Source organism: Oryctolagus cuniculus, chromosome 11 (assembly GCF_964237555.1).
Source record: "Oryctolagus cuniculus chromosome 11, mOryCun1.1, whole genome shotgun sequence".
Taxonomy (NCBI): Eukaryota; Metazoa; Chordata; class Mammalia; order Lagomorpha; family Leporidae; genus Oryctolagus; species Oryctolagus cuniculus.
Window position 1 is genome coordinate 14971761 of NC_091442.1, and position 27358 is coordinate 14999118.

General features: G+C 52.4%; 1 protein-coding gene across 8 annotated transcripts in view; it reads right to left on the reverse strand.

Moving 5' to 3' along the window:
• The window catches only part of TOX2 (TOX high mobility group box family member 2), a 130575-nt gene that overhangs the window by 8519 nt on the left and 94698 nt on the right, over window positions 1-27358 (reverse strand). For all 8 annotated transcript variants that reach the window (XM_051845032.2, XM_051845035.2, XM_051845030.2 and 5 more), the window contains 2 exons: window positions 3053-3292; window positions 1712-1939 (listed from right to left, as the gene is read on the reverse strand). In XM_051845032.2, the coding sequence (XP_051700992.2) occupies window positions 1712-1939; window positions 3053-3292 (468 nt within the window). The remainder of the gene's footprint in view (window positions 1-1711; window positions 1940-3052; window positions 3293-27358) is intronic.

Here is a 27358-nt window from a genome sequence, read left to right on the forward strand (position 1 = left end):
GGGTCTTGGCATTGCTGCAGCTCCGCTTCCAACCACACCCACCACTATGGCATCCATTGGCACAGGGCTCTTTGGGCACAGGGCAGAAGTGCTGGGGTATTTGTGTCCCCTGCAGCAGCTGTCAACCCATGATGGACAGAGCAGGTGTAGGACAGCAGCCTTGCTCTCCCGTGGGGTGACCCACCATGTAGGGTGTCCTACACTGGCTCCCCAAGTGCCCTGGTGGGACTGCTCCAGGCGCCCGTGGTGGCCACCTCCTTGAGAAGGTCCCCTTCTGGCCGCCCCCTTCCTCCCTCCCCCGCCAGCCAATGCAGCCTCCCCGGTAAAGCCCTCCCACTGTAATCTATTCCAAAAGGGTAGTAGATGTTAGGGTGTGATAAGGGCTAGCGCTCAGGCAGGACAACAGCCCTTGTCTCTGGCCCACACCTGCTACCTTCCTCGTGTTTCCCGGCTCAGTGAGCAAATCTCCCTTCACCCAGAACCCAGGCCAGACTCTTAAGAAGGCGTTTCCCATGCAGTGTTCCACGGCCACCCCCAATCCTCTGGTCCCAGCTGCTGTCACCTCCCACCTGGACGTCGGTCGCCCTGCCACGTCCACCCTTACCTGCCTGCAGGCGGCCACACGGGTCTTCGCTCTGCTTAAACTTCTTCAGTGGTTTCCTCTGCTCTTAGAATGTGGACCTGACCCTTTCCCAGGCTCCGCCCCTGCCACCACCCCAGCTCCGTCTCTGCCCCACTGGCTCTCACTGCCCTCCACAGCCACGGGGGTCTCCCTGCGGTCCCAGGGCCTCACTGGGCTCCTTCCCTCCCCAGGCCTTCGTAAGCTTGGCACTCCCACCTGGAGCACTTCCTCTCCCCCAAAGGAACTCACCCTCAGCTTGCACCTGGAGACCTGGCCCTAGGACTGGGGCCGTCCCCTCTCTTTGCTCTCGTGTGTACCTGGGCCCTCCTGGTACGTGGCACAGTGACAACCCCAGCGTTACACCCATGATGTATCTGCTCACGGGACTGACACGGGGCTGTGTCACCAGCAGCCTCACTGGGCCTCCTGGTTCCACCGATCTGACTTCAGATGCTGACTACCCTGACTCACAGCGGCGACCTGGGCCAGGTGCTTAGTCTCTTGGCATCTCCATTTCCTGCTAACGAAACAGGAATGCAGCGGCCACTCCACAGGGTGTTGTAAGGATTCCAGGACACAGTGGAGAGAGCCCTGCACAGCACTCAGCTCCGACGTGAGCTCAGAGCACGGCAGCCAGCTCTCTGCTTCGCAGATAGGAAAAGCGAGGCTCAGAGAGGTTAAGTGGTCAGCTCAAGGTCACACAGCTGGCGACTGCATTGGCCAGTGAGCTGGTTCTGCTCTCTGTTGCCCCCAGGAGGCCTCTAGGGGGGCCCCAGACATGTGGTGAGTGGGACAGGAAGCTCTGGCCTGGACTCCAGACCTGCAGAGCTGAGGGGCAGGATGGACAGAGACGCTCATTCACAGCTGGGGAAGCAGAAGTCTAGGACCGGGGGTCCCCTGGGGAACACAGCTGGCACTCAGGGGAGCTGGAGGGAACCTCAGCGCTGGCCAGGGAGCTGAGCCCGGGGAGGCCCTCTGCAGGAGCCGTTGGCTGCAGAGGCCAGGCCTGGGTCCAGACCTTCAAGGTCTGTCCTTGGCCCCAAGCACATAGGTCCTCAGGGGCCATCTCAGGAAGGGGTCCTGGCTCACCTGCTTCTGCTCCTCTCCCAAGCTGTCCCACATGGAGGCCACGATTTTGGACACGTCCCCGAAGGTGGCGCTGGGGTTCTGCCCCTTGATGGCGGCCTGGGTGTCCCTGAAGAAGAGCGCGTAGGCTGACACGGGCTTCTGCGGCTCGTTTGGGTCTTTCTTCTTCTTCTTCTTGGGGTTCTTGGCCTTTTTCCCTGGGTCGGCAGAGGGTCTCTTCTCTCCTGAGAGCTGCCCAGGTGAGAGAGGGCAGAAAGCCACACAGCGTGGGTGTTTGGCCCAAGTGCCTGGGTTCGAATCCCGGCTCTGCTCCTGGCTCCAGCTTCCCGCTAATGCACACCCCGGGAGGCAGCAGGTAAAGGCTAAAGTTCCTGAGTCCCTGCCACCAACATGGGAGGCCTCCATGGACTTCTCGGTTCCTGGACGCAGTCTGCTCTGGCCTTGACTAGTGAGGGCATTTGGGAATGAACTGGTGGAAAGAAGCTCTCTCTGTCTCAAATGCTCCTACTGCTACTCCTATTGTTCCTACTGCTGCTGCTGCTGTGGCCATTTGGAAAGTGAGCCAGAGGATGGAAGACCTCTTTTCTGTGTGTCTCCCTCTCTCTGTGTAAATCAATAAATAAATCTTAAAAAAAAAAATTGAAAGAAAGAAGGAATGAAGGAAGGAAGGAAGGAAGGAAGGAAGGAAGGAAGGAAGGAAGGAAGGAAAGAAAGAAAAAAAAGAAAGAAAAAAGACAGAAGGAAGGAAGGAAGGAAGGAAGGAAGGAAGGAAGGAAAGAAAGAAAGAAAGAAAGAAAGAAAGAAAGAAAGAAAGAAAGAAAGAAAGAAAGAAAGAAAGAAAGAAAGAAAGAAAGAGAAAACCAGGGAAGCCCCGGAGCCCGCTGTCTAGGGGGCCCTGGCCCAGGCTGAGGCTGAGCTGGACTTTTCCCGCAGCTCCGGTGTGTGCTGGTCTAGCTCCTAGAACACACAGGCAACACCAGGCCACCGCGCGGTCCCAGACACAGGCACCCGGGCTGGGCTGTGGGGTCAGGCTCCATGCCCCACAGAGTATGGACAGATGCCCACACCCTGGGTCGGAGCCCGGGCTGTGTGTGTAGCTCATGCGTGAGAACCAGCAGGGCTGTGGCGTTGACTTCACCATGGGAGGGAGAGGAGGCGCGAGCAGGATACTGAGCGGCAGGTGGACCTGGCGGATGCTCTGCAGGCAACTGAGCCATCACCTCTGGGACGGTCCAGCGTCCTGCCGTCCAGGACCCTTTGCCCTGGGGTCACTCTTTCCCAGCTGACACCTTCCTGGCTCCTCTACGAGGGCTGACTCCAGGTGCCATGCCCCACCCCGCCTACCTTGAAGTGAGCTTCTGACTCCTCCTCCTGGGTGGAACTGGAGGGTGAGGGCGTGGCTGACTTGCTCCCTGGGGGCGAGGGGGAGCTGTGGGCAATGCCGCTCCGGAGGCCCATCTGCGAGATGAGCTGGGACTGGCTGAGGGCAGTCATGTGGCTGGCCAGCATGGCAGGGCGGCCCAGCAGGGGCCCTGGCCGGCCCGCGTCGTAGGCCGCCACCTCCGAGTGCACCATCTCCTGGATCTGCAAGCGGAGCACAGGGCACTGGGTCATCACACAGTTCTACCCCTTCTTGACCCCTGCAGGATCAGTGCACCTGCAGGGGAGCTATGGTGACCAACTGCCACTCCGTTGACGGTCACCTGGGAAGACAGTTGGCATCTCAGCCCGGGCCAGAGCTCAGGCCAGCTGCAAACGGCTCATTTGATTATACACAGTTTTGCCCCTGGAATGGGACGAACCTCTGCACTGATTTGCCAGGCAGCATACTAGCAATCAGTACACAAGTACACACAGACTGTTTTCAGACTGTTTTGAATCCTTTTTTTTTTTTTGGTCAGGCAGAGTGGACAGTGACAGAGAGAGAGACAGAGAGAAAGGTCTTCCTTTCCGTTGGTTTACCCCCCCAATGGCCGCTCTGGTGGCATGCTGCGGCCAGCGCAGTGCACCTATCGGAAGCCAGGAGCCAGGTACTTCCTCCTGGTCTCCCATGGGGTGCAGGGCCCAAGCACTTGGGCCATCCTCCACTGCACTCCCGGGCCACAGCAGAGAGCTGGACAGTAAAAGGAGAAACCAGGACAGAATCCGATGCCCTGACCGGGACTAGAACCTGGGGTGCCAGCGCCTCAGGCAGAGGATTAGCCTATTGAACCACGGTGCCGGCCAAATCCTGGTCCTGTTCCTAAACAGCTGGGTGACTTGGCCAAGTTACTTACCCTCGCTGTGTCTCATTTATTCATTAGTAAAATGTGGATATAATGTGGGGTTGGCCCTGAGGTATACTAAGTGCAGCCTTTGCCTGCAGTGCCTGCATCCCATATGGGCACCAGTTCCAGTCCTGGCTGCTCCGCTTCTGATCCAGCTCCTTCCTTATGTGCCTGGGAAAGCAGCGGAAGATGACCCAAGTACTTGGGCCCCTGCACCCACATGGAAGACCTGGAAGAAGCTCCTGGCTCCTGGTTTCGGATTGGCCCAGCCCTGGCTGTTACAGCCATTTGGGGGGGGTGGGGGGTGAACAAACCTCTCTCTCTGTCTCTCCCTCTCTAACTCTGCTTCCCAATAAATAAATAAATCTTTTAAAAAATTGGATGTAATCAACCCTACCTTCTACGGCTGTTACAGATCAAATCTACCTGGCATTTGCTAAGCCCTATATTGAATAAGCTTTTCTTAAATACACTGAATAAATACAATTGATAAAGTTTAGCCATAATTTCCTTATTAACTCTATTCCCTATGAGTCTCTCAGTGGTTATTTCTGGCATACACACATAAGCGTTCCTCATAGCAGACACACGTTGAGAACCGTGTGCACATCTGACCTAGGCGTAATCCGTATGCACACAGGTCAGCAAGGCACAGCGATTTGTAGACTCCTAATTATTTTTATTTCCTCTGTATCTGGGGTTATTGTCTACCATCTAATGCTACATATCTGTGTTTTCCTCACTTTTTCTTCATTAGGCAAGTTAATAGGTTTTCAATTTTTTAATTTTATTTTTATTTAATTTCATTTATTTGAATGGGGAGAGAGAGAGAGAGAAGTACTGGTTGTTTATTTTCCTGTTGCTGCTAATCTCTGGCAAAAAAAAAAAGTGATCGAAGAACGTAGAAGGTACTCTTTGCACCTTCTAGAATTCGCTAAGTTTTCTTCAGGACCCAACGGTGATGACATTTTACAAAAATTCCACAGCGCTCACCTGCAAAGACCCAAAGGGACAGGGCTATGCCCCTTCTCACCTGCTGCCTCCTGTATCTGACAGCACCTTGTCAGGCTTCCCGCAACTTTTTCTGCTTCTATCAAAATCTCCCTTTAATACGTACAGCTTTTGTTTTGGGAATCTGAAGTGGGTTTTTATTGCACACAAGAAAGACCACAAACTGCATCTTCCTTCTGGATGGAACTTTTTATTATGATGAAGTATTCAGTCTCTTGGTCTCACTTTTGCTTTGACTTCAGGAGAGTCTGACACAAACGCGGCTGCCCTGGCCTGTGCGTGGGTTTGTCTGACTTAGCCTGACATGTCTTTATTTCTGAAAAGCTTGCCCGTTTCAACCGATCTCTTAGTTTTATTTGTTGGGGTTTTCTTTGTGCAAAGCCGGTGCTTATATTATGGTATAGGGCAGACACAAAACCATCTGAAGCCCAGCACCTTTTGTTTTTGCAATATTTTCCATGTCTGGTAGGTTTATTTTCCTTTCTAGTTCTCGCAAATATTTTGGTAATTTAAATATGTACTATATGGTATATATTTAAATTTGTAAGTATATGTTCCATACATACACACTCACACACACATACCTACACATCTAAAGAAATGGCCCATTTCATCTAGATTTTAACTGAGATAATATAACATTTTTAATCTACTATATGGCTTTTGTAGTTAAATCCTCATTCAAAATTTTAATATTGTGAATGTAGGCTGATTTTAATTTTTTTCTTTTCAATAGTTTAGATTTTAACTGCTCATCAATTAAAAAAATTAACTTGACAACTTTGAACATTTTTAACCGAATTATGCTTTCCTGTCTATTAAGGTAGAAGTCAGGTGTCACACGTGGTTTTCTATCTAGCTTTTCCAAACTATACAATTTATTTTCATATTTCCTTTATTAGTAACAGAGGCCTCCAGGGCAGGGGTTCACACGGGAGCCAGCTGGCCAGGCAGGGGACAATTGGTGGTGTCTGAATATATTTGTGCTTCTCACAGCTGGGGTACTACGGACCTCCCACAGCGCACGGGGCGACTCCCTCCCCACCCACTGTCCCCAGATGTCAATCTGCTGAGACTGAGGGACCCTGCTCCACAACTTGGAGTTTTCCATTGAAAAGATTCTTAGCTGCGTCATATAAACATTTTACCACTGAATGTGTACCCTCCTTTTTTACCTACCGTTGTCTGGAAGAGTGCTTTATTTCATGCACCCTTTTGTTATTGTGGTCAGAGAACGTGACTCGTAGCATTTTACCTTTTTGGTCCATGCCGAGTTTTTCATGATGGCTCAGGATAGGATTGAACCATGTAAAATTTCCATGCACCTCTGAAATAGTGTCTACTCTGGAACATCCAGATTTCTCTGCATGTCTATTTAATAAATTATTTTGACCACTTTAGCTGTGAAATCTCGAGAAAAATGAGTTAAGCCTGCCATTCCGATTGTGTTCCCATCAGTTTCTCTACGGGGTTTAAACGGGCTTTCTTCATATATATTGATGTGAAGCTGTTCACCCTGTAAGTGCCCCAGAACACTTCCTCTCCACCATGGCTGCTCCTTGTTCATAAAAAAATAAGCATCTTTGCCTGGATGGATGCTTCTGTCTTAAATTCTGCTTCAGCTGCTGTCATTATCACTTTATTTATTCCCCTGCTCTACTTTTGTCCTGCGTGCACCTTGTACCTAGCAGCTAAGTCTGACAGAGGCACAACTGAGCCCAGTGGGTAGAAAAATGACTGAAGCGCTACATTCCACCGCCCTACAGATAGTGCGCAGTTTGGCATTCCTTAGTGAATTTACGTTAACATTCCTGATTGCTACACGTGTATGTTTCTCTGTACTCTCCTTTGAACTGGCTGTAATTAACCTTACTTCCTCACTGACGAATGGATTAAAAACATTTTTGACACATTTTCGTTTTACCGTTGTTATAAGAATCATGTTTGGAAAATTTTCCTTGCAACAAAGATGATCATGTCAGCATTTTTTTTTCATTCCAGAAAAACTTGTAATCACCTAAATGCTCACCAATTTGGAAATGGCCAAAGTCCATGTCACAGTCACATAATGGAATTCTGACCCGGAACTCCATCTGCCATTGTGGGTGAACTTGGAAACAATAGCAAGTGAGAAGAGTTCCAGGAGAACACGTAGTCTAATACCCTATGTACGTGTTTAAGGCACGTAACATTATGAAGCACGTATGGGCATGTAAGGAGGTAGTAAAGGCACACAGACACCTGCAGTTGGACAGTGATCATGGCCTTCTTTTTTTTTTTTTTTTTTTTTTTTTGACAGGCAGAGTGGACAGTGAGAGAAAGAGACAGAGAGAAAGGTCTTCCTTTTGCCGTTGGTTCACCCTCCAATGGCCGCCGTGGCCGGTGCGCTGCGGCTGGTGCACCGCGCTGATCCGATGGCAGGAGCCAGGTGCTTCTCCTGGTCTCCCATGGGGTGCAGGGCCCAAGCACTTGGGCCATCCTCCACTGCACTCCCGGGCCACAGCAGAGAGCTGGCCTGGAAGAGGGGCAACAGGGACAGAATCCGGTGCCCCGACCGGGACTAGAACCCAGTGTGCCGGCGCCACAAGGTGGAGGATTAGCCTAGCGAGCCGTGGCACCAGCCAATCATGGCCTTCTAAGGAAAGAGTGACACATACAAAAGGAGCTCAACCGAGATTCAAAGTGAAAAACAAAATCATCACGCGTGTTCTTCAAGGCAGAGTCTAGACCACAGTCATGGTGGGCTCTGGGAAGGCTGGGACAGGGCACAGCTTGGGAGGGGGTGGCTAGGATGGGAGACAGGTGGCCTCCAGGTGACACATTTGGTTCAAGGCAAGCCTGGCCCCCTAACCTCCAGCCTGGGCTCCAAACTCATCCATTCAGTGGCCTCGGCAACGCCTTTCACATGATGAAAGCAGATCTTGAATTCTGAGGTCTGGTTCCCTTGCAGTTTGACCAGAACAGTAGCGAAGGGGCCTGGCACCAAAATTCCCACAGTTGCCTGAGCCCCAAGCCTGGGCGCAGCCTCTCTCTCCCTGTCCCCCACGCCCTTTGCTCTGCCCCTGCATACCCACTACTATCCCCGCCTCCACCACAAATCCTAAATCTCCCTCCCACACTGCTGTCACTCTCTCTAAAATATGGAAATGAGGCCATGGGATGCCCCTCCTAAAAACTCTCCCCTGGGGCGGGTGTTGAGGCACAGTGGGTTAGGCTGCTGTTGGGGACACCTGCATCCCACATCAGAGTGGCTGGGGAGGTTTCCTGGTTCCACTTCTGATTCCAACTAAGGGCACCCTGGAAGGCAGCAGATGATGACAGAAGTGTGTGGGCCCCTGCCACCTGTGTGGCACACAGAGTGAGTTCCTGTCTCCTAGCTTTAGCCTGGCCTAGCCCTGGCTGTTGCAGACATTTGGGGAGTGAACCCACAGATGGAAGATCTATGTCTCTGTCTCTCTCTCTCTCCCTCCCAACGCTCTGCCTTTCAAATACATAAAGATAAATAAAATTAAAGCAAATTCTTGATCAGCTTCCTAATCCTTTTAGAATAAAATTCTATCCAAATAATAATAGCATTTTTAACCTCAAAGTTTCTTTGAAAGAAAAAAAACTACACTATGCTATTTTACATATGGCAATATATTTGCTTTTACTGATAGTTGGTAAGCTCTTAGCTCTTTCTTTAAAAAAAAAGGTTTTGTTTTTGTTTTTTACTTACTTGAAAGGCAGTTGGAGGGAGGGAGGGTGGGAGAAAAGAGAGAGAGGGAATATTTTCCATCCAGTGGTTCACACCTCAAATGGCCTCAATGCCAGGGCTGGGCCAGGCTGAAGCCAGGAGCCTGGAGCTTCTTCCGGGTCTCTGACATGGGTGCAGGGGCCCAAGGACTTGGGCCATCCTCTGCTGCTTTCCCAGGCACATTACTAGGGAGGATCAGAAGTGGAGCAGCCGGGTCTCAAACCAGTGCCCATATGGGATGCTGGCATTGCAGGCGGAGGCTTAACCTGCTCCGCCACCACGCCAGCCCGATAGGCTCTTTCCCACCTGCCAATTTCTACTTCTGTTCACTTGATTATGCCTTTCCTCTGAACTCCCTGTTGTGCACATGTGGAGCATCAGGATCTTTTCTCTTTGCAGCCCTCCCCAGAGCTCCCCAGGGACACGTGGCTTCGCTCTGCATCAGGTCCTTCCCTCTGTGTCGCCATCCTTCGAGGCCTACCTGAAATGCCACCTCCTCAGGGCAGCCTTCCTTGCCTGCATCTCCTCCTCCATGCTGGACCCCCACCTGGCACAGAGCGCTCCCTGGCGTGCTGGACACCCCTGCTCACGAGCAGGGAGACACAAGTCTGGTGGAGGGCCTGGCACACGGGAGGGGTCTGGGACCAAAGGAGGTGTGCCTGGTGCTCCTTGCATGGAAGCAGACGCCACAGTCAGGAGCCACGGCTGCAGCACTCCGGGAAGGCGGAGTGAATGATGTGAATGTATTGGGTCCTCAGAGGGTCTCAGCGCAGGGGAAACACAAAGGCCTCGTGACCAAAGCCTCATCCACCTCTGGATGCAGCCTGAGGACAGAGCAAAAAGCCCACAGCTGCTCTTCGCACCTTCTGCCCGTTCCCAGAACTTCCTGGGAGGCGGGACCAGCTGTCACTCACTGCACGCAGCCGCCCTCTGCCCAGGGACTCGGAGCAGCGTTTTTGGTGGCCACAGCAGCTCTGCTCCACTGCGGTCTCTCACCCTCTGCCTCAGCTCAGAGGGTGCGAAAGCCTCGCCTCCATTTCTGGGCCCATCAGACCCCAAAGGAGCAGTAGCAACTCACCGGCCGGCACAGCAGTATACCCCCACCCCCACCCCGGCAGTCTCAGAAGTAACGAGGGCTGGGAGGCTCATGACACTCAGGGTCAAGCGAGGCGGGGCTCACCTGTCTCTCTCTGTCTCTAAATCTTTCTGTAACTCTGTCTTTCAAATAAATAAAATAAATCCTTAAAAAAAAATACATGTTAGTTCACATTCTCTCTGTGTCCAGTCTTGGCTTCTTCCTTCCTCACGAGTGACATTCCTGAGAGCATCCCCCAAAACCTGCTGACCACAGCCCCCCTCCCAGTCTGTGTGCAGGGAACCTGAGTGGTGACAGCCCTGTAGCTGGCCCCTGCCACCTCCCCCGCACCCCCCCAAGTACAGCTGAGCTCTTTGCAGCTCCCAGCCCTGCTGAGAGTGCCAAGGGCCAGCCTCTCCCTGATGCTCACCCGTGCCTCCCCGCCCTTCAGCAACCTTCCTGAGCATGCCCAGTGTGACTGAACACAGCCGTCTCTGCAAGAGGCCTGCGTGGTGGGGACACAGTGGTGAGACCTGTAGCTCTGTCCCCAGCCAGTCGGCAGAGAAGAAGGCTACTGGGAGGAAGCAGAGTGAGGCTGAGCCTCACAGCTGGCCACTTTGCTGGCAAGGAGGGGAGGATGTCAGAGAAGACGGAATGGTCTGTGCAGACCTTGGAGTTGCATCCAAGGCAGCTTTATCGAGGCTTTCAAGGTCAAGGTCAGCAGGGACAGACAGCGCCTGGCCTGGTGCCCAGTTGGGAAGCTTTGGCCAGGCCAGTGGGGGAGCCATCAAAGCCACACCAGGAGAGAGACGTGTTCAAGGTTGCCCTTTGGAAAGGCCAGTTTGACTGCATGTGGATGATGCTGTCGGGACAGGAGGCCACCGTAACTGTCTAGGAGAGGGGACGGTGGTGTTGACCATGGCAATGGCCAAGGCCAATGGGGGTCTAAGAGACACTGAGGAAGATTAATGGATGATTGAGTGGGAGGTAGGGCATGAGTAGTAGCCAGCAGTCGAGCACAATTCTTGGATGCAAGGTGACACGGAGTGGACATTGCAGTTCTCTGAGGCAGAGACGCAGGAGGAGGACGGGGTGGGGGGAGGGAGAAGGCAGTGAGCAGAGGCAGAGGGGAGTCCACAGAGGGTCTGTGGAAGTTACCATATCCACAGGAGCTGAAGATTAGCTGTGGACATATGGGGGACATTATTTGGCCTACAATACTTGGATCGCTGAAGGGAGAGGTCAACGCCAAAGCTCCCTCACACAGTTCCGGAGTGTGAAGAAGACTCACACGCCTGAGGAGCCAGCCTAGGAGTCGGGGTTTAGCAGAGAAGCCTGGACTGGAGACAGAGACCTGGACATTGATCACTGTCCTCTGACCCTGGGCATCCACCGCTGCCTCCATCCTCGTTCTCCTGCCCTCTACTGGGCCTCTGCCAATGTGACCATTTCGTTCCTTCAGTCCTCCAGGGTCCAAGCCTACTCCTGTCATTCATTCGCTCACTCACTCATTCATTCATCAAACGTTCCCAGAGGCTGAGACCCTGGGTCAGATGCAGAAGACAAACAGCAGGCTAACAACACCTCATCTAGAGAGTACGGTCTGAGGGGAAGAGGCAGAGGTGCACCTGCAGTTTTAACAGCATCCCAAGTATGCCTTTTGTCCTGTGTGTGTGTTGGGGGGGCGCCAGAGAAGAAGCCCCTCTAGTGTCTAAAGAGCCAGAAAGCCTTTCCACAGGAAGGCTGAGCCGACTGTGGAAGGGAAGTTTGTGGAAGACAAGGAGGGTACAGAACAGGAACCGCATATGCAAAGGCACTGAGGCAAGTGGCAGCTTGATGAGCTTTGCAAGCTGACCACAGCCTGGCGGAGCTGGAGTGTCAGGAAAAGTGGGAGATGAGGATGGAGCAGTATCCAGGGGTTAGGACTTGGTGGAGGCAACTGTGCCTGCAGGTTCTAAGGGGATGGCAATGGGCAATGAGCCTGTGCCCTGACTGCTGGCAGGAAGCCCTGCCATCTGCAGCAAATCCACCTCCCTAGAGAGCTGCCACAGTGCTATTGCTGCTGGAACAAATGGCCACAAACCCAGCGTCTTACAATAACACAAACTCATTCTGTTAAGGTTCCAGAGGCTGGATGCTCCAAATCATTCTTGCGGGACAAAGGTCAAGGTATGGGCAGGGCTGGCTCCCTCTGGAAGCTCCTGAGGGGTCAGTTTCCTTTCTTTTTTCAGGGTGGACACTGTCCTCGACCCTTGGCACATGATCTTGCTTCCCGTGGACTTTTCTCTCATTCTGCTTTCATGGTCCCGATGGTCCCTCTGTGTGTTGGACCTTCCCGCCTCTTTCTTATAAGGACTCTTGTCATGACAACATTGGGAAAATCTTCCCATCTCATGATCTTTATCTTAACCAGATCTACAAAGTCCCTGCTGTCATATAAGGGGACAAACACTCACAGGTTCTGGCACCAGACTAGGACGTCTTGGGAGGGAATTATTTAGCCTATTCCTCCCCAGAGCGGATGATGTGAGAAGTCACTCCCAAAGCCTCACCCTGCCAGTGTTCCCAGGGGCACGCTGCCCTCTGAAACAGCCTCAGGTTTTAAGGGTCAAATATTTGAAAAGTATCTCCCTTTAGGAAAAACAAATGCAGCACACAAGAGAAGAAAAGAAAGCCGACAGCAGGCCGCCCCTGTGCCTGGCCCTCGCTGGGAGCCTCTTCGGAAAGCATCTCTAATAAACTTTCATGCTTGGCGGGAGATCCTTCACACGCTGACAAATTCCTCCTGAAATTTAGATGTCTTGTTCAGAGTAATAGCTTTAGCGCACAGGTGCCCAGCTGCTATTGTACAATCAGTAAGCATTTAATTGAAACAAACGACTATAATAATAGTACATTATCCCTGCAGGCCGAGCGCCACCACAGTTTTAATTATTAAGAGTCAGACTAATTTATCCATAAAGCAACAGCCCCTTTCCTGGTTAAACGGATGATCCTGTTATGAATATGAAGTCACCAGCAGGGAAGGACGTGAATGGAAAGCAATTTGTCCCCTCTGGGGCCAGTTTTGTCTTTGAAGAAAGGTTTGTAAACATGGTGGGCTGGTAGGCGGGCAAACTGCCAAGCTACCAACCCATGGGGTCTGGGATTGCCCAGCTGCAGGTGTCGGATTTCTGTTCCAGTTAGGAGGGAGGTTGCCATCCTTCTGCTTCAAACAGCCGAGATGCAGGCCCTCCTGCCTCTGCTCCAGAGCCTACACTCGTTCCCCATTTCATTCCAAGTCAAAGCCAGAGTTCTCACTGAGCCCCTGTGACAACGGCCCCCCAACCCACCCTCTTCCCACCTCTTCCCTCACCTCTGCAGCACACTCACCCTTGATCTTCTTCAAAGGGCCCTTGATGGAGCAAGGATGTAGGTCTCAGGACCATTCTGGCTCCTTGTGTGAGATTAGGCCAGCTCCATCCCATGCCCTGTATTCTTCTCTACCCTACCCTCTACTCATTGAGTTTGAAAAGCCCTAGAAAAGCTAGCTCAGCTCTGCCCCAGGCCCCATGGCTCTTATCTGGCTTATGCTATATAAACCCAGCCTGGAACTACATTCTTGCTCTCTGCCATGTGCTCGCTCTGTGTGTACACCAGCAATTAGCCACCTCTGTGAACGTATTTTCCCTTGAATCAATGCATTTTGGCGGTGAGTTTGTATCCTGTCTCCTCTCTGTTCTGCCCATCTGTCCTTACAGCGCTGCTCTAGCCCCCTGTGTGTGGGCCCCTCAGGCGGTGTATGGTGGTATTTACAGACACTTCTACTTGTTACAGTGAGAGGGTGCTGCCAGCATGCAGGGTGCCAACATCAGGAAGCTGCTACTCATGGGACACAGACACGACAGAGGATGATCTGGCTCCAAGTGCCAACAGTGTCGAGGTTGGAAAGCCCTAAGTTAAGTTGTATGGAATGTTCTTCCCCTCTCCTTGGGGTCTGCCCCAGCCCACTCTCCCACTTCCCACAGGACTGTTCAAGTTAGTCTCTGGCCATGCTCCCTAACACTGGCTCCTGCCCTCCTCTCCACCACTGAAGAAGTCCCAGACCCTTCAAACTGAGGTTCCTGTTCTTTCCCCACAAAGCACTGGATGCCAGCTAACAGGCTGTATGACTTACTTATTAGTTTAATGTTTGTTATCTTGTGCCCCATGCTAGGAGGTAAATTCTGCCCGGGAAAGATCTTTGTTCAGCACCTAGGACAGCGCCCAATGCATCCCGGGGTGGGAGGAGCGTTCATTGCAGGAATTATCCTCCCAGGCTCCTCCTCCCCTCCCTTCCCCTCCCCTCCCATGTCCACTGGCCTCCTTTCCTGGTTAAATGGCCGGGCACCTGCCACCTCCTTGTCATCTCCTCAACCCACCCCTTCTGGTCAAGCTTCAGGGCCCCTTTCTTTTTCCTGGACAAGGAAACGTCTCTCCATGGGCCGCTCAGGTCTTTCCCAGCAAGCATTTTTGGGCAAGTCCCACAATCTTGTTCTAGGAGGGCAGAAACCAAAGCCTGTGAACTGCTCTCAGGGCCCCTAGCGTGACAACTCATGAGTCACAGGCCCTGGGACACCAGGAAGGCAGGCCATTCAGAAAGGGCCCCCGAGTCCAGCAGGACAGACGGGTAAGTGAGTTGGTCAGGACAATACAGTAAAACACATGCCACTGAAGCACTGGCCCACTCATACAACACAGGGTGCTCCTGTGATACGAAGCATGGCATGATGCTTCCAGCACAGTCACTCTGTGCTACCCAGGACAGCTGCTGGTGGCACAGGGTATGGATACTGGGACTAGGCAAGCAGTGAGGAAAGAGCGTTATTCCCACACCTGCTGGGCCATGCCTTCCTGGAATTCCATTGGGCCACATGTTCCAGTGCAAACAGGCAGACCCAGCTTCTCCCTAGCCCTTATCTCCATAACCTAGCAGCAGGAGGGGTCCACATACCTCCTCCCACAAGCTGCCTTCTGGGTTCTGTTTTTTTTTTTTTTTTTTTTTTTGTAAGAATAGAACAAGTGTTTTTAAATTGTGCCCATAGATGCATCAGGATTGTTGTTTTCTCTTAGTGCTCTGGTTACAAAGTTGCATAGACCTCCAGCGGTTTGCTCCAGCTCTACCTCCCCCATAAACTGCCAGTTTTAGGAACTGGAAGGTTTTTCAGGGTTGCACCTGTCACGTGTTAGCAGACATGCCTGCATTTATGAAGCATCTGCTGCATGCCAGGCACTGTACTCAGCCTGGGGGATGCTCGGTGACCAGTGCTGGTGATCCCTGCCCTCTGGAGCTAGTCCCTCACCCCAGTCACTGTTCTGCACAGTTGTGGTGGTGACAGGAGTGGAAAGACAAGGCACAGGCCATGGGGAGGCTATCAGGCAGGGCCAGGAGCATACTGGGAGATCAGGAAAGGCGCAGTGCTGTGGCAGTGGGGCACGGTGAGGGGGAGGGGTGCAGAGGGCTGAGGGAGGAGGAGCTTGGGAGAGCAGGCAGGGGCAGGCTGCTGGGCCCTGAATGTCAGGTGAAGCTGGTGGTCACTGGGAATCCGGAAGGTCTTAGGCAGAGCAGTGTGTTTCACAAAGGCCAGCTTGGCTGCCAAGGGCAGGTGGCAGCTTCTGGGTCAGACGTGATGTAGGGGCTGGGAAGTTCAGTGTCTGGGGCAGAGGGTATCTTTTCCCCATGGGAAAAGGCCAGAGAGGGTGAGGGCAAGAGAGCAAGAGGGGCCAAACTCGCTTTTGCAACACCTGCTCTCTCAGTGACAAAGCTATTCCCGCAATGACAACATTAATCCCAATTAATTCTGATCACCTCTTGTGAGGCCCTACGGTCAACACTGCAGCGCTGGGGGCTGAGTTTTCAACACGAGGACTTTGGGGAACCCACTCGAACCATAGCAAGATGGGCATGGGAGATGCTGGGGGACAGAATGCAGGACACAGAACTGCTCCTAGCGGCTGGTCAAGAAGGCGTTCACAGGCTGGCCACGTGGGAGACGCGATGTGTCTGTCCAGGTGGGGAGCAGTGGTTGGTCTGGTGTAAAATCCTGGTGGGGTCTCCAGGTGGACACAGGTTGATCCCATTGTCTATTGCTTGGGACAGAGGACTAAGCAGTAGAAACTGGTCTGGGCTTCCAGAGTGGTACCCAGCCATGAAGGAGGGGGCCGAGAGAGAGAGAGAGAGAGAGAGAGAGAGAGAGAGAGAGAAAAGAAGAAGAAGAGGAAGGAGGAGGAGGAGGAGGAAGAGGAGGAGGAGGAGAAGGAGAAGGAGAAGAAGAAGGAGAAGAAGGAGAAGAAGGAGAAGGAGAAGAAGGAGGAGGAGGAGGAGGAGAAGAAGAAGGAGAAGAAGAAGAAGGAGGAGGAGGAGGAGGAGAAGAAGGAGAGAGAGAGAGGGAGGGAGGGAGGGAGAGGGAGAGGGAGAGGGAGGCCGTGAAGGGGTGTGCTGAGCAGTGCAGGACATCAGGAGGGTGTCCCGTGGAGGGAGCAGAGAAAGAAATGATGTTCATGAAGAAGCAACCGGCCAGCCGGTCGCACACAGTCAGTCAGCTCGGTGGATCTGCCAATGTGGAAGCCACCAGTGGCCCTCAGCAGAGAAACCTCATATCATGGGGCAGCCCCAGAGACCAAGAGTGCACAAAGCACAGCTTTGACCTCTGCTGGCCCGGCTCCTTCTACCGGGGACCCAGTTTCCTTCCCTCAATCACTTTTCGAGACTCAGCTTAAATGCCTCTGCCTCCAGGTGGCCTTCCTGGCTCTCCCACGTAAGTCAGGGTCCCCAGTGATGCCCTCTCATAGCGCCCTGCTAGTTCTCCCATGGGACTTGTCCCAGTTGCAGTTGTACCTGAGTGTGTACTTGATTCTGGCTGTGTGCTCCATCCATGAAGGCAGGGACCCTGGCTGGTCTGCTCTGGGCCATTTTCTGGAGCCTGGCCCCAGGCCTGGCATACAGCAAGCACTCAGTAAAGGTTGAGGAACGAGCCCCATGGTGGGCCCCACAGTGTCGGCCTCCTTAAGCCCCTAAGCAGGACCTGTCTCCCCTGTTCTTTCTTGCCCTCCAAGCACTCAAGGCCATGGCCAGGCCCTGCCTCCTCCAAGCCCCTCCTCATCCTGCCCCCTTTTGGCAGCTCCTACACTGAAGGTGTGGGGAGCAGCCCGGACTGGACTGAGTTACTGGAATTAAGACTTATTCTATGCATCTGCTCTCCCACAATATGGCGCTGGGAGAGAAGTAAACAGCTTCCACACAGCTGCCTCCAGTTCAGCCAATAAACTGTAGGACTTGCTCCTGATTGGAGGAGAGCAGCGTACTCGGCGTGTGGGCAGCCGAGTTGGGATTGGCAGAGGAGGACTATAAAGGAGGAGAGAGACGGCATGCACCAGGAACATCTAAGGGGAACATCTGAAGGAACACCTGTAGGAACACCTGTGCAGCCCCCGAGAAAGCCGGCCGGCGGAGTGCCGCTCCCCTGCGGAAGTGGGGAATGTGGCCAGGGGGAACTGCCCTTCCACGGAGGTGGAAGGGACAGTAGCCAACCCGGGAAGAACCAGCAGCAAACCCGGGGAGGGCCGAGCAGACGAAAGAACAGCGCAGGGTCCTGTGTCGTTCCTCCACGAAGAGGGGGAGCGACAGAAGGTTCCTGCCTCCTCACCTTTGCTTGGGCAGCTCCCTCTGCCCAAGTGGTGCCTCGCCTGGCCCCAGAACCTGGCTCTACACAGCGGATCCTGGAGTGCCCGTGGAATCCGTATGATCCCCCAGGCTTTCTCAACCAAGGGGCAGAGATGGAGTCAGATCTGCACTCTGAAAGCTCCCACTGTGCTCCATGGAGATGAAAGGGAGTGGGAGTGGGAGACACAGATGCAGGGAGACCAGGTCAGAGGCTCCTGTACCTGCCCAGGCCATGGTGGAAGATGCCTGAGCCAGGATGGGGCAACAGAGAGGAAAGGATTCAGGAAGCAGAGGCTGGAAAGCCTAGTGGTGGGCGCAGGTGGGCTCAGTGTGGCTCAGAGACTCTCCCCAGGTGGTGGGCCCTACCCCAGGCCCCTACCATGAGAGGGAAACATAGGAAGGGCAAGGGTGACCCCCACCCACTCCATTACACTGCACATTCTCCATTCTGCATCAGCACCTGTGCTAATTAAAACCATCTTTCCCAGAGAATTTATTACAGGCCATTCCAGGCTAATTATAAATTCCCTGTCACTGATCCTGAGCAGTTGCTAATGCAAGTGTTGAAATCTCTTTGGCCACCCTCACGTAAATTATTCATCAGGCCCCGCAACAGTTGTAAACTGTAATTTAAACCGTCAGCTCATGAATATTCAATTAACACAACAAACATTGGCGTGTTTTTACTGCCTTGCTGCACGATATTTTGTATCCTCACCCGTGTTTACATGTTTTTATGAACTCTCCAGGAAAGCGCTGCCTGTTACCGTCCCTGGTTAAGCGGAGATTGAAATGCCGGGGAGCGGAGGAGGCAGCAGGCACAGCCGCCAGCATCCTTCCTCGAGAGAGCTGTGGACGCTCAGGCTGCAGGGGTGCAGGGCTGAGAGGGTAAGGGCCGGCCTTGAGGCCACACAGCAGATCCAAGGCCCAGACGGGGCTTAGAGTCTGGAGGGGAAGTGCCCACTGCCTAATCTGCTGCAGCTTAGTTGGCAAAAGAGGAGTGGGAGGAGACCCGGCCTCCGAGACAAGGTGAGGGAGGCAGAGGCTGCCAGGCAGGCCCTGCTGCCCAGCCTCTACGGGCAACACCAGATGCTGCCAGATCTGGCGCAGCTGATCCAGGCCATGGCTGGCTCCACCTGTACAGGTCAGATTCCTGCCCGCCCCGCTGGGGTCCGAGAGAGGAATGGATGTTCTCTCTCCTCCCGTGAGTGCTAGGGCTCCCAATCCACGAGCCAATCTGAAGTTGCCACAGATGGCTCTGTGGCCGTCCAGACACCCCACTGTGGGCGGGTGCTGTGCTGGCCCCATGGATTACAGATGAGAAACTGAGGCCCAGAGGGCTGGGGTGCTTACCCCAGGAAGGGGGCGGGGCTTGAGCCGGGTCTGCTAGGCCCACCAGGGTCTTGCCTCTCCTCACTGCAGCAAATTGTCCCCAGCTGAGGGGAGAGGCTGGGGCTCAGCTTGGGGCTGGGTGGGGGCTGTAACACAGTCCTCCCAAGGATCCAGAAAGGGGACCTTGGGGAACAACATTTTTCAGTCATCAGAGCAGTTTTAAAAGCTTCAGACCTACAAGATTTAGTGCCAACATGCCAGGGGGAAGCCTGGCATCTTTGGCACTGTTAGCGTTTGTGTGTGGGGGAGGGCAGGTGGTGCACCTGCTCACTGGACAGTGACACTGGACAGATGCACCTGGCTTGAACACTCCCCCAGAGCTTCCCGTATGGCCCCATACCCTCCAGTTGCCTCATCCATACCTAGGCTAACAAGGCCTTGCTGTTACAGGTGTGTGAGAACAAAGCCACACAGAGGAAACACCTTGTGCACCACGCGCCTCATGAACAGTCCCTGGCAAAGGACAAGCACGCCCCCAATGCGCCACAGCCATCGTGACTGTCACTATCAATCTTTCTCAGCAAAGTCACTTGGCCACACTCTTCAACACCAGATGCTTCTAGGCCACACACTAACATAGAGCTCCCTCACGGGGACAAAGAGGAGGCAGGGATGACCCCAGGTTTTGTGATCTGGGCACCTGAGAGCCTGCAGCTGCTGTTTATTGAGACAGGGAGCAGGGGGTAGTGGAGGAGCAGGGGAAGGGAGAGGATCAGGACCTTGGTTTTACACAGATAGAATTAGACATCAGGGAAGATATTCAAGGCTGGAGATAAAAAATTGGACTTCCTGGCCGGCGCCGCGGCTCACTAGGCTAATCCTCCGACTAGCGGCGCCGGCACACCGGGTTCTAGTCCCGGTCGGGGCGCCGGATTCTGTCCCGGTTGCCCCTCTTCCAGGCCAGCCCTCTGCTGTGGCCAGGGAGTGCAGTGGAGGATGGCCCAGGTGCTTGGGCCCTGCACCCCATGGGAGACCAGGAAAAGCACCTGGCTCCTGGCTCCCGCCATCGGATCAGCGCGGTGCGCTGGCCACAGCGCGCCAGCCGCGGTGGCCATTGGAGGGTGAACCAACGGCAAAGGAAGACCTTTCTCTCTGTCTGTCTCTCTCTCTCACTGTCCACTCTGCCTGTCAAAAAAAAAAAAATTGGACTTCCTGCTGGGCATGGTGGCTCAGCAGATTAAGCCACTACTTGTGACACCAGCATCCCATTTTGGGGAAGCTCCATGACTCAGTTTCCAATCCAGCTTCCTGCTCATGCTCCTGACCCAAGTACTTGGGCCCCTGCCACCCACGTGGAAGACCCAGTTTCTGGCTGCTGCATTCGGCCTGGTCTAGCTCTGGCTATTAGAGCTATTACAGGCATTTAGGTGTGAACCACTGGATGGAAGAGTCTCTCTCTCTCTCTCTCTTTCTCTCTCTCTCTCACACACACACACACACTCACACACACACACACACACTCTGCCTTTAAAATAAATAAATCTTTAAGACAAAATTTGGATGTGATCAGCACGTAGACGGTATTTAAAATCACAAAACAGAGGTGGGATCCTTGCATGTGTGGGTACAGATAAGAAAGAGGAGAGGAGCAAGGACTGAGCATTGGGCCTTTCAGGGAACCTAGAAGGCTCAGCCAGGAATGGAGAAAACCAGGAGCGTGTGGTCTGGGAGCCAAGTGCAGGGAGCACTCCCACAAGTAGTTAAGCTAAAAACTTGAGAAACTAATTGTGGCACAGTCGATGGCTGGGTGAGCAAGACGAGGGCGGAGAATCCTCCGTGAATTTAGCAACACAGAGGTCACTGGAAACCACGCAGAAGGCAGTGCCGTGAAGGGGTTGGAAAGGAAGCCGAGATGTGGGGAGAGAGAAATCAGTGATTCCAAGGAGTCTTGCAGTTCCATGGAAGATAAATACATAAAGCTACAAATGTGAAAAGATAAATCCACACAAATTGTCATGCAGGGTGGCTCAACCTTGGTGCTAATGACGTTCAGAGCTGCCCTGTGCAGGTCAGGATGCTTAGCCATCACCCCTGGCCTCTCCCCACTCCAGCTGTGACCACCAGACACTGACGAATGTTCCCTTGGGCAGCAAACCTCCCCGTGAAACAGCACAGATGTAGCAGGAGCTCACGGGGCCTTGCCCAGGCAGCCTGCACTGGGTGCTAGCTCAGCCCCCCACCTCCTGGCGGTGTGGTTGGAGAGGTTCCCAGCTGTCCCCTTCCAGAGGACAGCCCTTGGCCAGCAGGTGCCACTGCCTCCAGGAGGCTCTTCAACCCTCCAACCTCTGGCCCCTGGCCGATGGGCAGGGAATACAGAAGGCCAGCCCTTGCCAGCCCTTGGCCCTAGGGGGACCTGTCTGCAGTGTGATTCATGTTCAAGGGCATCCGTGGGTCAGGGTGAGGCTCACCTCCAGACAAAGGCGACTCCTTCATCCCCTAACACAGTTCTCTCACTCCCTCTCCTGAGACCCCACTCTCAGAAAGGCACTTTTCCAGCTCCTAAGGGACACATCCCAAGACGGTGTGCACCAGGAAATCAGGGAGAGCCTCTATGTCCGTCAGCAGAGGGTGGCAGTGGTACCAGTGTACCACCCAAGCTGTGTTGAGGGCGTGTGGCACCTTTAAGAAGTGGGTCTGAGGAGAGGCCCCCGGACGTACTGTGGGGCCCCAGGTGCTCGATGGCTTTCTTTCTTTTTATAAGCATTTTGAAAAAAATTTATTTATTTATTTGAAAGGCAGAGTTAGAGAGAGAAAGAGAGAGAGAGAGAGAGAATCTTCCATCCACTGGTTCACTCCCCAAATGGCCACAACAGCTGGAGGTGGGCCAGTCTGAAGCCAGGAGCCAGAACTTCATTAGCTCTGAACGTCATTAGCACCAAGGTTGAGCCACCCTGCATGACAATTTGTGTGGATTTATCTTTTCACATTTGTAGCTTTGTGTATTTATCTTCCATGGAACTGCAAGACTCCTTGGAATCACTGATTTCTCTCTCCCCACATCTCGGCTTCCTTTCCAACCCCTTCACGGCACTGCCTTCTGCGTGGTTTCCAGGGCTCCCACAGGGATGGCAGGGTCCAAGGACTCAGGCCATCTCCTGCTGCGTTCCCAGGCACATTAGCAGGGACCTGGATCAGAAGTGGCACAGTTTGGACTCAAACCAACACCTATATGGGATGCTGGCGCTGCAGGCAGCAGCTTAACCCGCTGTGCCAAGCGCTGGCCCCTCGATGGCTTTCTGTTTCCCAATGTGACCTCTTCTGTCGCACCTGCTCCTCCTGTGACGCCATCCACCATGAGGCTCTCACTAGAGCTGGACCAGGGGTCACCCGATCTTGGACTTTTGGCTTTGAAAACCGTGAGGTCATCAGCTGCTTCACTTTATAAACTAGCCTGCTGCGAGTTATCCTTATAGCAACAAAAACCGGACCAAGTCAGGGCGAGGTTCACAATGGGGCAGCCACACAATGGGAGGCTGCACAGCCCCTATAAGGGAGAGCACGCCTTAAAATGATGGATACGGGAATGTGCCTACTGCACACTCTGCTGGAAACCGGCAAGTCACAGACCGACTCCTACGGAGCCGGCCACAGCACCTGAACAAGCACCGCGTGACCGTCCCGTTTGCGTAACGCGCGTGTGTGTAACACACACGGAAGTGACTGGAACGATATTTAGCAAATGGTTAGGTTAATAATGGCTACCTGTGGATGCTACAATGTTAATGATTTTCAGTTCTTCTTTCTATTTGTCTATGTTTAATTTTATAAAATCCACAAGGCTTTGGGGAGAAAGAAGTAAAAGATGTAAGAACACTTCATTTCAAAATTTATAGGACACAGCCAAAGCCATAGTAAGAAAAACTGCGGTCATGAATTTTTTATGTTAAACAATAAACAGTAAAAGTAAATGAACTAAAGAATTGAAAATGAAAAATTTAAGCATCTACACAAAGAAAGAGGAAAGGATTCATAGACATAACAGGGAAATGAATAAATTAAGAAAAAGGAAATAGAATTGAAACATAACTTGAATGGTTAGTTATGAATAAAATAAAGTAGGTAAACCAATAATATAGACAAACCTCCAGTGGAGGATGAGCATGAAAAAAAGAGAAAAATACCCACAACTACACAACTTTAGGAATATGAATGGGGTATAATTACAGGTGCATAGGCTATAAAACTGATAAGCTAATACCATCTACAATTCAATGGTAACAATTGTACAGACCTCAGCATAATAAACTCTTCATCTTATGAGATGATATAACCTCAATAAAGAAGTATGAGAAAGCTGTCTTATAAAAAGGAAGCTACAGTCCCATTTCACCACGAAATATGTAAAAGAAAAATCCTACACAAAACAATAAGTCAAATCCAGTCTCATATTAAAAATATATACAAGTGGGTATTTTTATGTATATATGTTTAAAAATCTATGTATACCCCACACACACTGTCACCAAGAACTTGGCTACACACATACACAAGGGGGCTCCAAATTTTTCAGGAAAATTTGTGTTTTCTGTAACAATTTGTTAAAAATTATTTTTTATTTATTTGAGAGGCTGAGAGACACACAGAGAAAGCTTCTGTCCGCTGGTTCACTCCCCGAATGCCTGCCAGAAAGGCTGAAGCTGGGGTCTGGGTTCAGTGCAGGACTCCCGTGTGGGTGGCAGGAGCCCGGTTACCTGAGCCATCACCTGCAGCTCCCGGGGTGGGCACTGGTGGGAAGCTGGAGTCCGGAGCTGGAGCCAAGCTCCTGCCGTGGGCATCTGAGCCAGCTTCTTGACAACTAGGCTAGATGCCCACTTTTGTGCGGTATCTTTTAATTGCATTTTCCCTTTATATCTGCATGTAAATGTAGTTACAGATACAGTGGTTACTACTGATATCGGGGACTCTATTAACAAAACTCACCACATCAATATACCACGGAAAATGATGTGACCATCCTAATACACAATAGGCATTTGATAGAGCTCCACAAAACTGTAAAGAAGATGAAAAATTAAGAATTTTTTAAAAGTATGCTAAAGAGGGACTGGCGTTGTGGCGTAGAGGGGAAAGCTGCCACCTGCGATGCTGGCACCCCCTATGAGCACCAGTTGTGTCTCGGTTGTTCTACTTCCAATCCAGCTCCCTGCTAATGGCCTGGGAAAAGCAGTGGAAGATGGCCCAAGTGCTTAGGTCCCCACACCCAAGTGGGCGGCTTGGAGGAAGCTCCTGGCTCCTGGCTTCAGCCTGGCCAGCCCTGGCTGTTGCAGCCATCTGGAGAATGAAACAGCACATGGAAGATGCGTCTCTCTCTCTCTCCCTCTCTCTACACCTCTGACTTTCTAATAAATAAATTTCCAAAAAAAATTGAAAGGGGCTGGTGCTGTGGCATAATGGTTAAAGCCATGCGTGCAGTGCTGGCATCCCATATGGGCGCTGGTTCGAGTCCCAGATGTTCCACTTCTGATCCAGCTCCCTGCTATGGCCTAGGAAAGCAGTAGAAGATGGGGCCCTTGCACCTGCATGGAAGACCTGGAAGAAGCTCCTGGCTCCTGGTTTCGGATCAGCGCAGCTCAGGTCACTGTGGCCATTTGGGGAGTGAACCAGCAGATGGAAGACCTCTCTCTCTCCTTCTCTGTAATTCTGCCTTTCAAATAAATAAATAAATAAATCTTTTTTTTTTTAAATGAAAATATGCTAAAGAAAATGGACTCTCTGCCAAGGGTGAATCTCACTGTCATTAAACTGGGGGAGAAGGGAGAGGCCTCTGCCATGACAGCAGCAGCACCAGGTCAAAGCTCGACCTCTTGCAAGGAAACGAAGAGAAGTGTTACGAGCACCGTAAGGGCTCTTCCTTGTGGGTGTGGGAGCACTGCTAGCAACCTCAAACCTCGGATTCTGAAGAGTTAGAGTAAGAAATCAATATAAGATAAAATGAACCTGAGGCATCAAACGAAGACTCAGGGGTGCAGGAAGAGGCCCAGGGCTGCACCTCACTTCCCAGCCACTTTGATTTCTTATTCACCAGCAACAATGTGAATACAGGAACATACTTCAAAAAGTTCATGGAAAATGGAGATAAGTTTATGTTGGTCAAAAAATGTGAAATCCATGCCCGATTTTTCTCATGATGTGCAGTTCCATGTACTTTTGAAGACTCCCTCATGTAAAATTATAAATCATAAAATCTGTAAGAGAAGTGCTGGGCTCACCTATAGGCAGATGTGGATATACATACAGACATTAAAATGGGAGGCAAAAGCGTTTGAATGAATGGAGATTCACGATGTGTGTCTGGATGGCAGAGCCCAACACCAAACCGACAAACTCTGGCCATCTTCACTTGTGGATATAATGAAATTTACTATGAAAAAGCAATGGTTTTATAAAAGTGACTTCAAAACTCATGTGGGAGAAGAAATGGGTGAGATCAACCCAGGAAAGTAGCTGAAGCGCTTGGAAAGACAGTCTTGTCCGATACTAAAACATACTATGAAGCCACAGTAACTTTCAAAGTGTGGGAAGGACGTGAGAGAAGGCAGGACAGAGAAGGGAGCCCAGCTATGGGAGAGTATAATTTTTTGGCATACAATAATGGCAGTGATTCAAGTTGGGGGGAAGGGCAGATTTTTAAATAAATGATATTGATAACCATTTGGGCTCTTAGAAAAATAATTTTAGAACCAGTGCAATATTTTGTTGAAGAGCTTTCGAAGTATCCCATTGAAGGCAGAAATCATAAAAAAAAAAAAAGTTAGATTTAGGTTCATAGGAAGCAGAAGTTTTACATGAAGGAAAAGAAACCCCAAGCTCGTGAGGAGGTGCAGGGCTGGCGTGGGGCCATTTTCAGCAGACTCAGATGGGTCCCTGCATTGAATCAGAGACGTGGATTGACAGCCAAGGTGACGAAGTGAGAGCGGCCCTGCTGGTGTCCTCCCAAGACCCACAGGGGAGTGCGCCTTCCTGACACGCGGCTCTCCACGCCCATGTGACACAGAGTCCCAATATGCTAGGAGCTATGGCTGCTGCCAGGGACTCAGATGCCCTTGGACTGCCGATGTCCAGGGCCGGGCAGGCGAGGCTGCTGTTACTCCACGAGGGACCCAGGAGCTCCACGTGGTGCTTCCCAGACACCTTTCCCCACTGCAGCTGTGCGTGGCCCCGGGCAGCACCCGGACCTGAGGAGGCCACAGCTGTCAAGGGCAGCGATGATTAAACATCTGGACCTGCCAAGGCCATCGCTGAAGGTGGGGGACTCAACATGGAGGAAGCAGGAGAGGGTGAGTACAGATGATGGCCTAGGCTAGAAGCAGCAGTGTGTGTGTGTGTGTGTGTGTGTGCAGGGGGGAGGTGTCATTTGTTCCAACAATGTCCCCTGGGCACAGGGGCCCAGGGCTCCATGCAGGTGCTGCTCCCTCACCTGCACCGAGCAGCATGGCAGGGCACAGTGGCTGGGCTGTGGTGGCCACGGGAACGCACGGCTCAGGCCTCTGTGCTGAACACACCACGTGCTGATCTCCCGGCTCCGTGACTGCGGGCCGTTCCCAGCCAGTGCCTGAGTTCAGGGCCCAGGGCTCCATGCAGGTGCTGCTCCCTCACCTGCACCAAGCAGCATGGCAGGGCACAGTGGCTGGGCTGTGATGGCCACAGGAGCGCACAGCTCAGGCCTCCTGTATCAGGGGCACCTGTGCTGAACATACCACGAGCTGATCTCCCAGCTCCATGACTGTGGGCCGTTCCCAGCCAGTGCCTGAGTTCAGGGCCCAGGGCTCCTACAGCAGGTGGTCCCAGTGAGACATGTGACTCTGGTGCACAACTCACGTTTGAGGACTGCCTGTGAGCCTGGCCAAACCTTTCTTAAAACGATGCTGCAGTCCAAGATCCCCCCCCCCCCCAGTCTTCTTCCTCCCTCCCTCGGGGGTCAGACCTGATGTTCTCTGAAATTTCCCCACGGTGCCTTCTCTGTCTCCCCCCTCAACAGATCTCGCCTGGTCCAAACCAGTCTGCTGACAGCTTCTTGGGAGACTCCAACTGATGCAACCAGGATCCCTCTTGGGGAGGAAACTGTACGAGGGGTCCTCACACAGGTCGTGGAAAATACACATTCTGAAACATCGTGCATGGATTTCGAAACGCTTTTGCGCTGAAATAAACTCACCTTCATTCCATTCTCCGTGAACTGTTTGAAGTGCCCTAGTATTTGTCTCGAGGAAAAACACCGATGAGCAGCTCTGGGTGGAGGGTGGAACACAATGGTGCTCCAACTCAGACCCCAGGGCCCCTAGAGTCACCTCTAAGGAAGGCGTCCCATTCATGGAGGTGTCTTTGCTCAGGGAGTGTAGAGGTGAGTGTGGACCCCGAAATCTGGGGCAGACACCGAGGCTGAGGGAGGAGCCCCAGGTCAGTGCCAAGAGAAGAGATTGCTACAGTGACAGTGTGGCCACCAGGGACTTGGGAGCGCAGAGATAAGCCAACCATCTGCAGTGGGTAC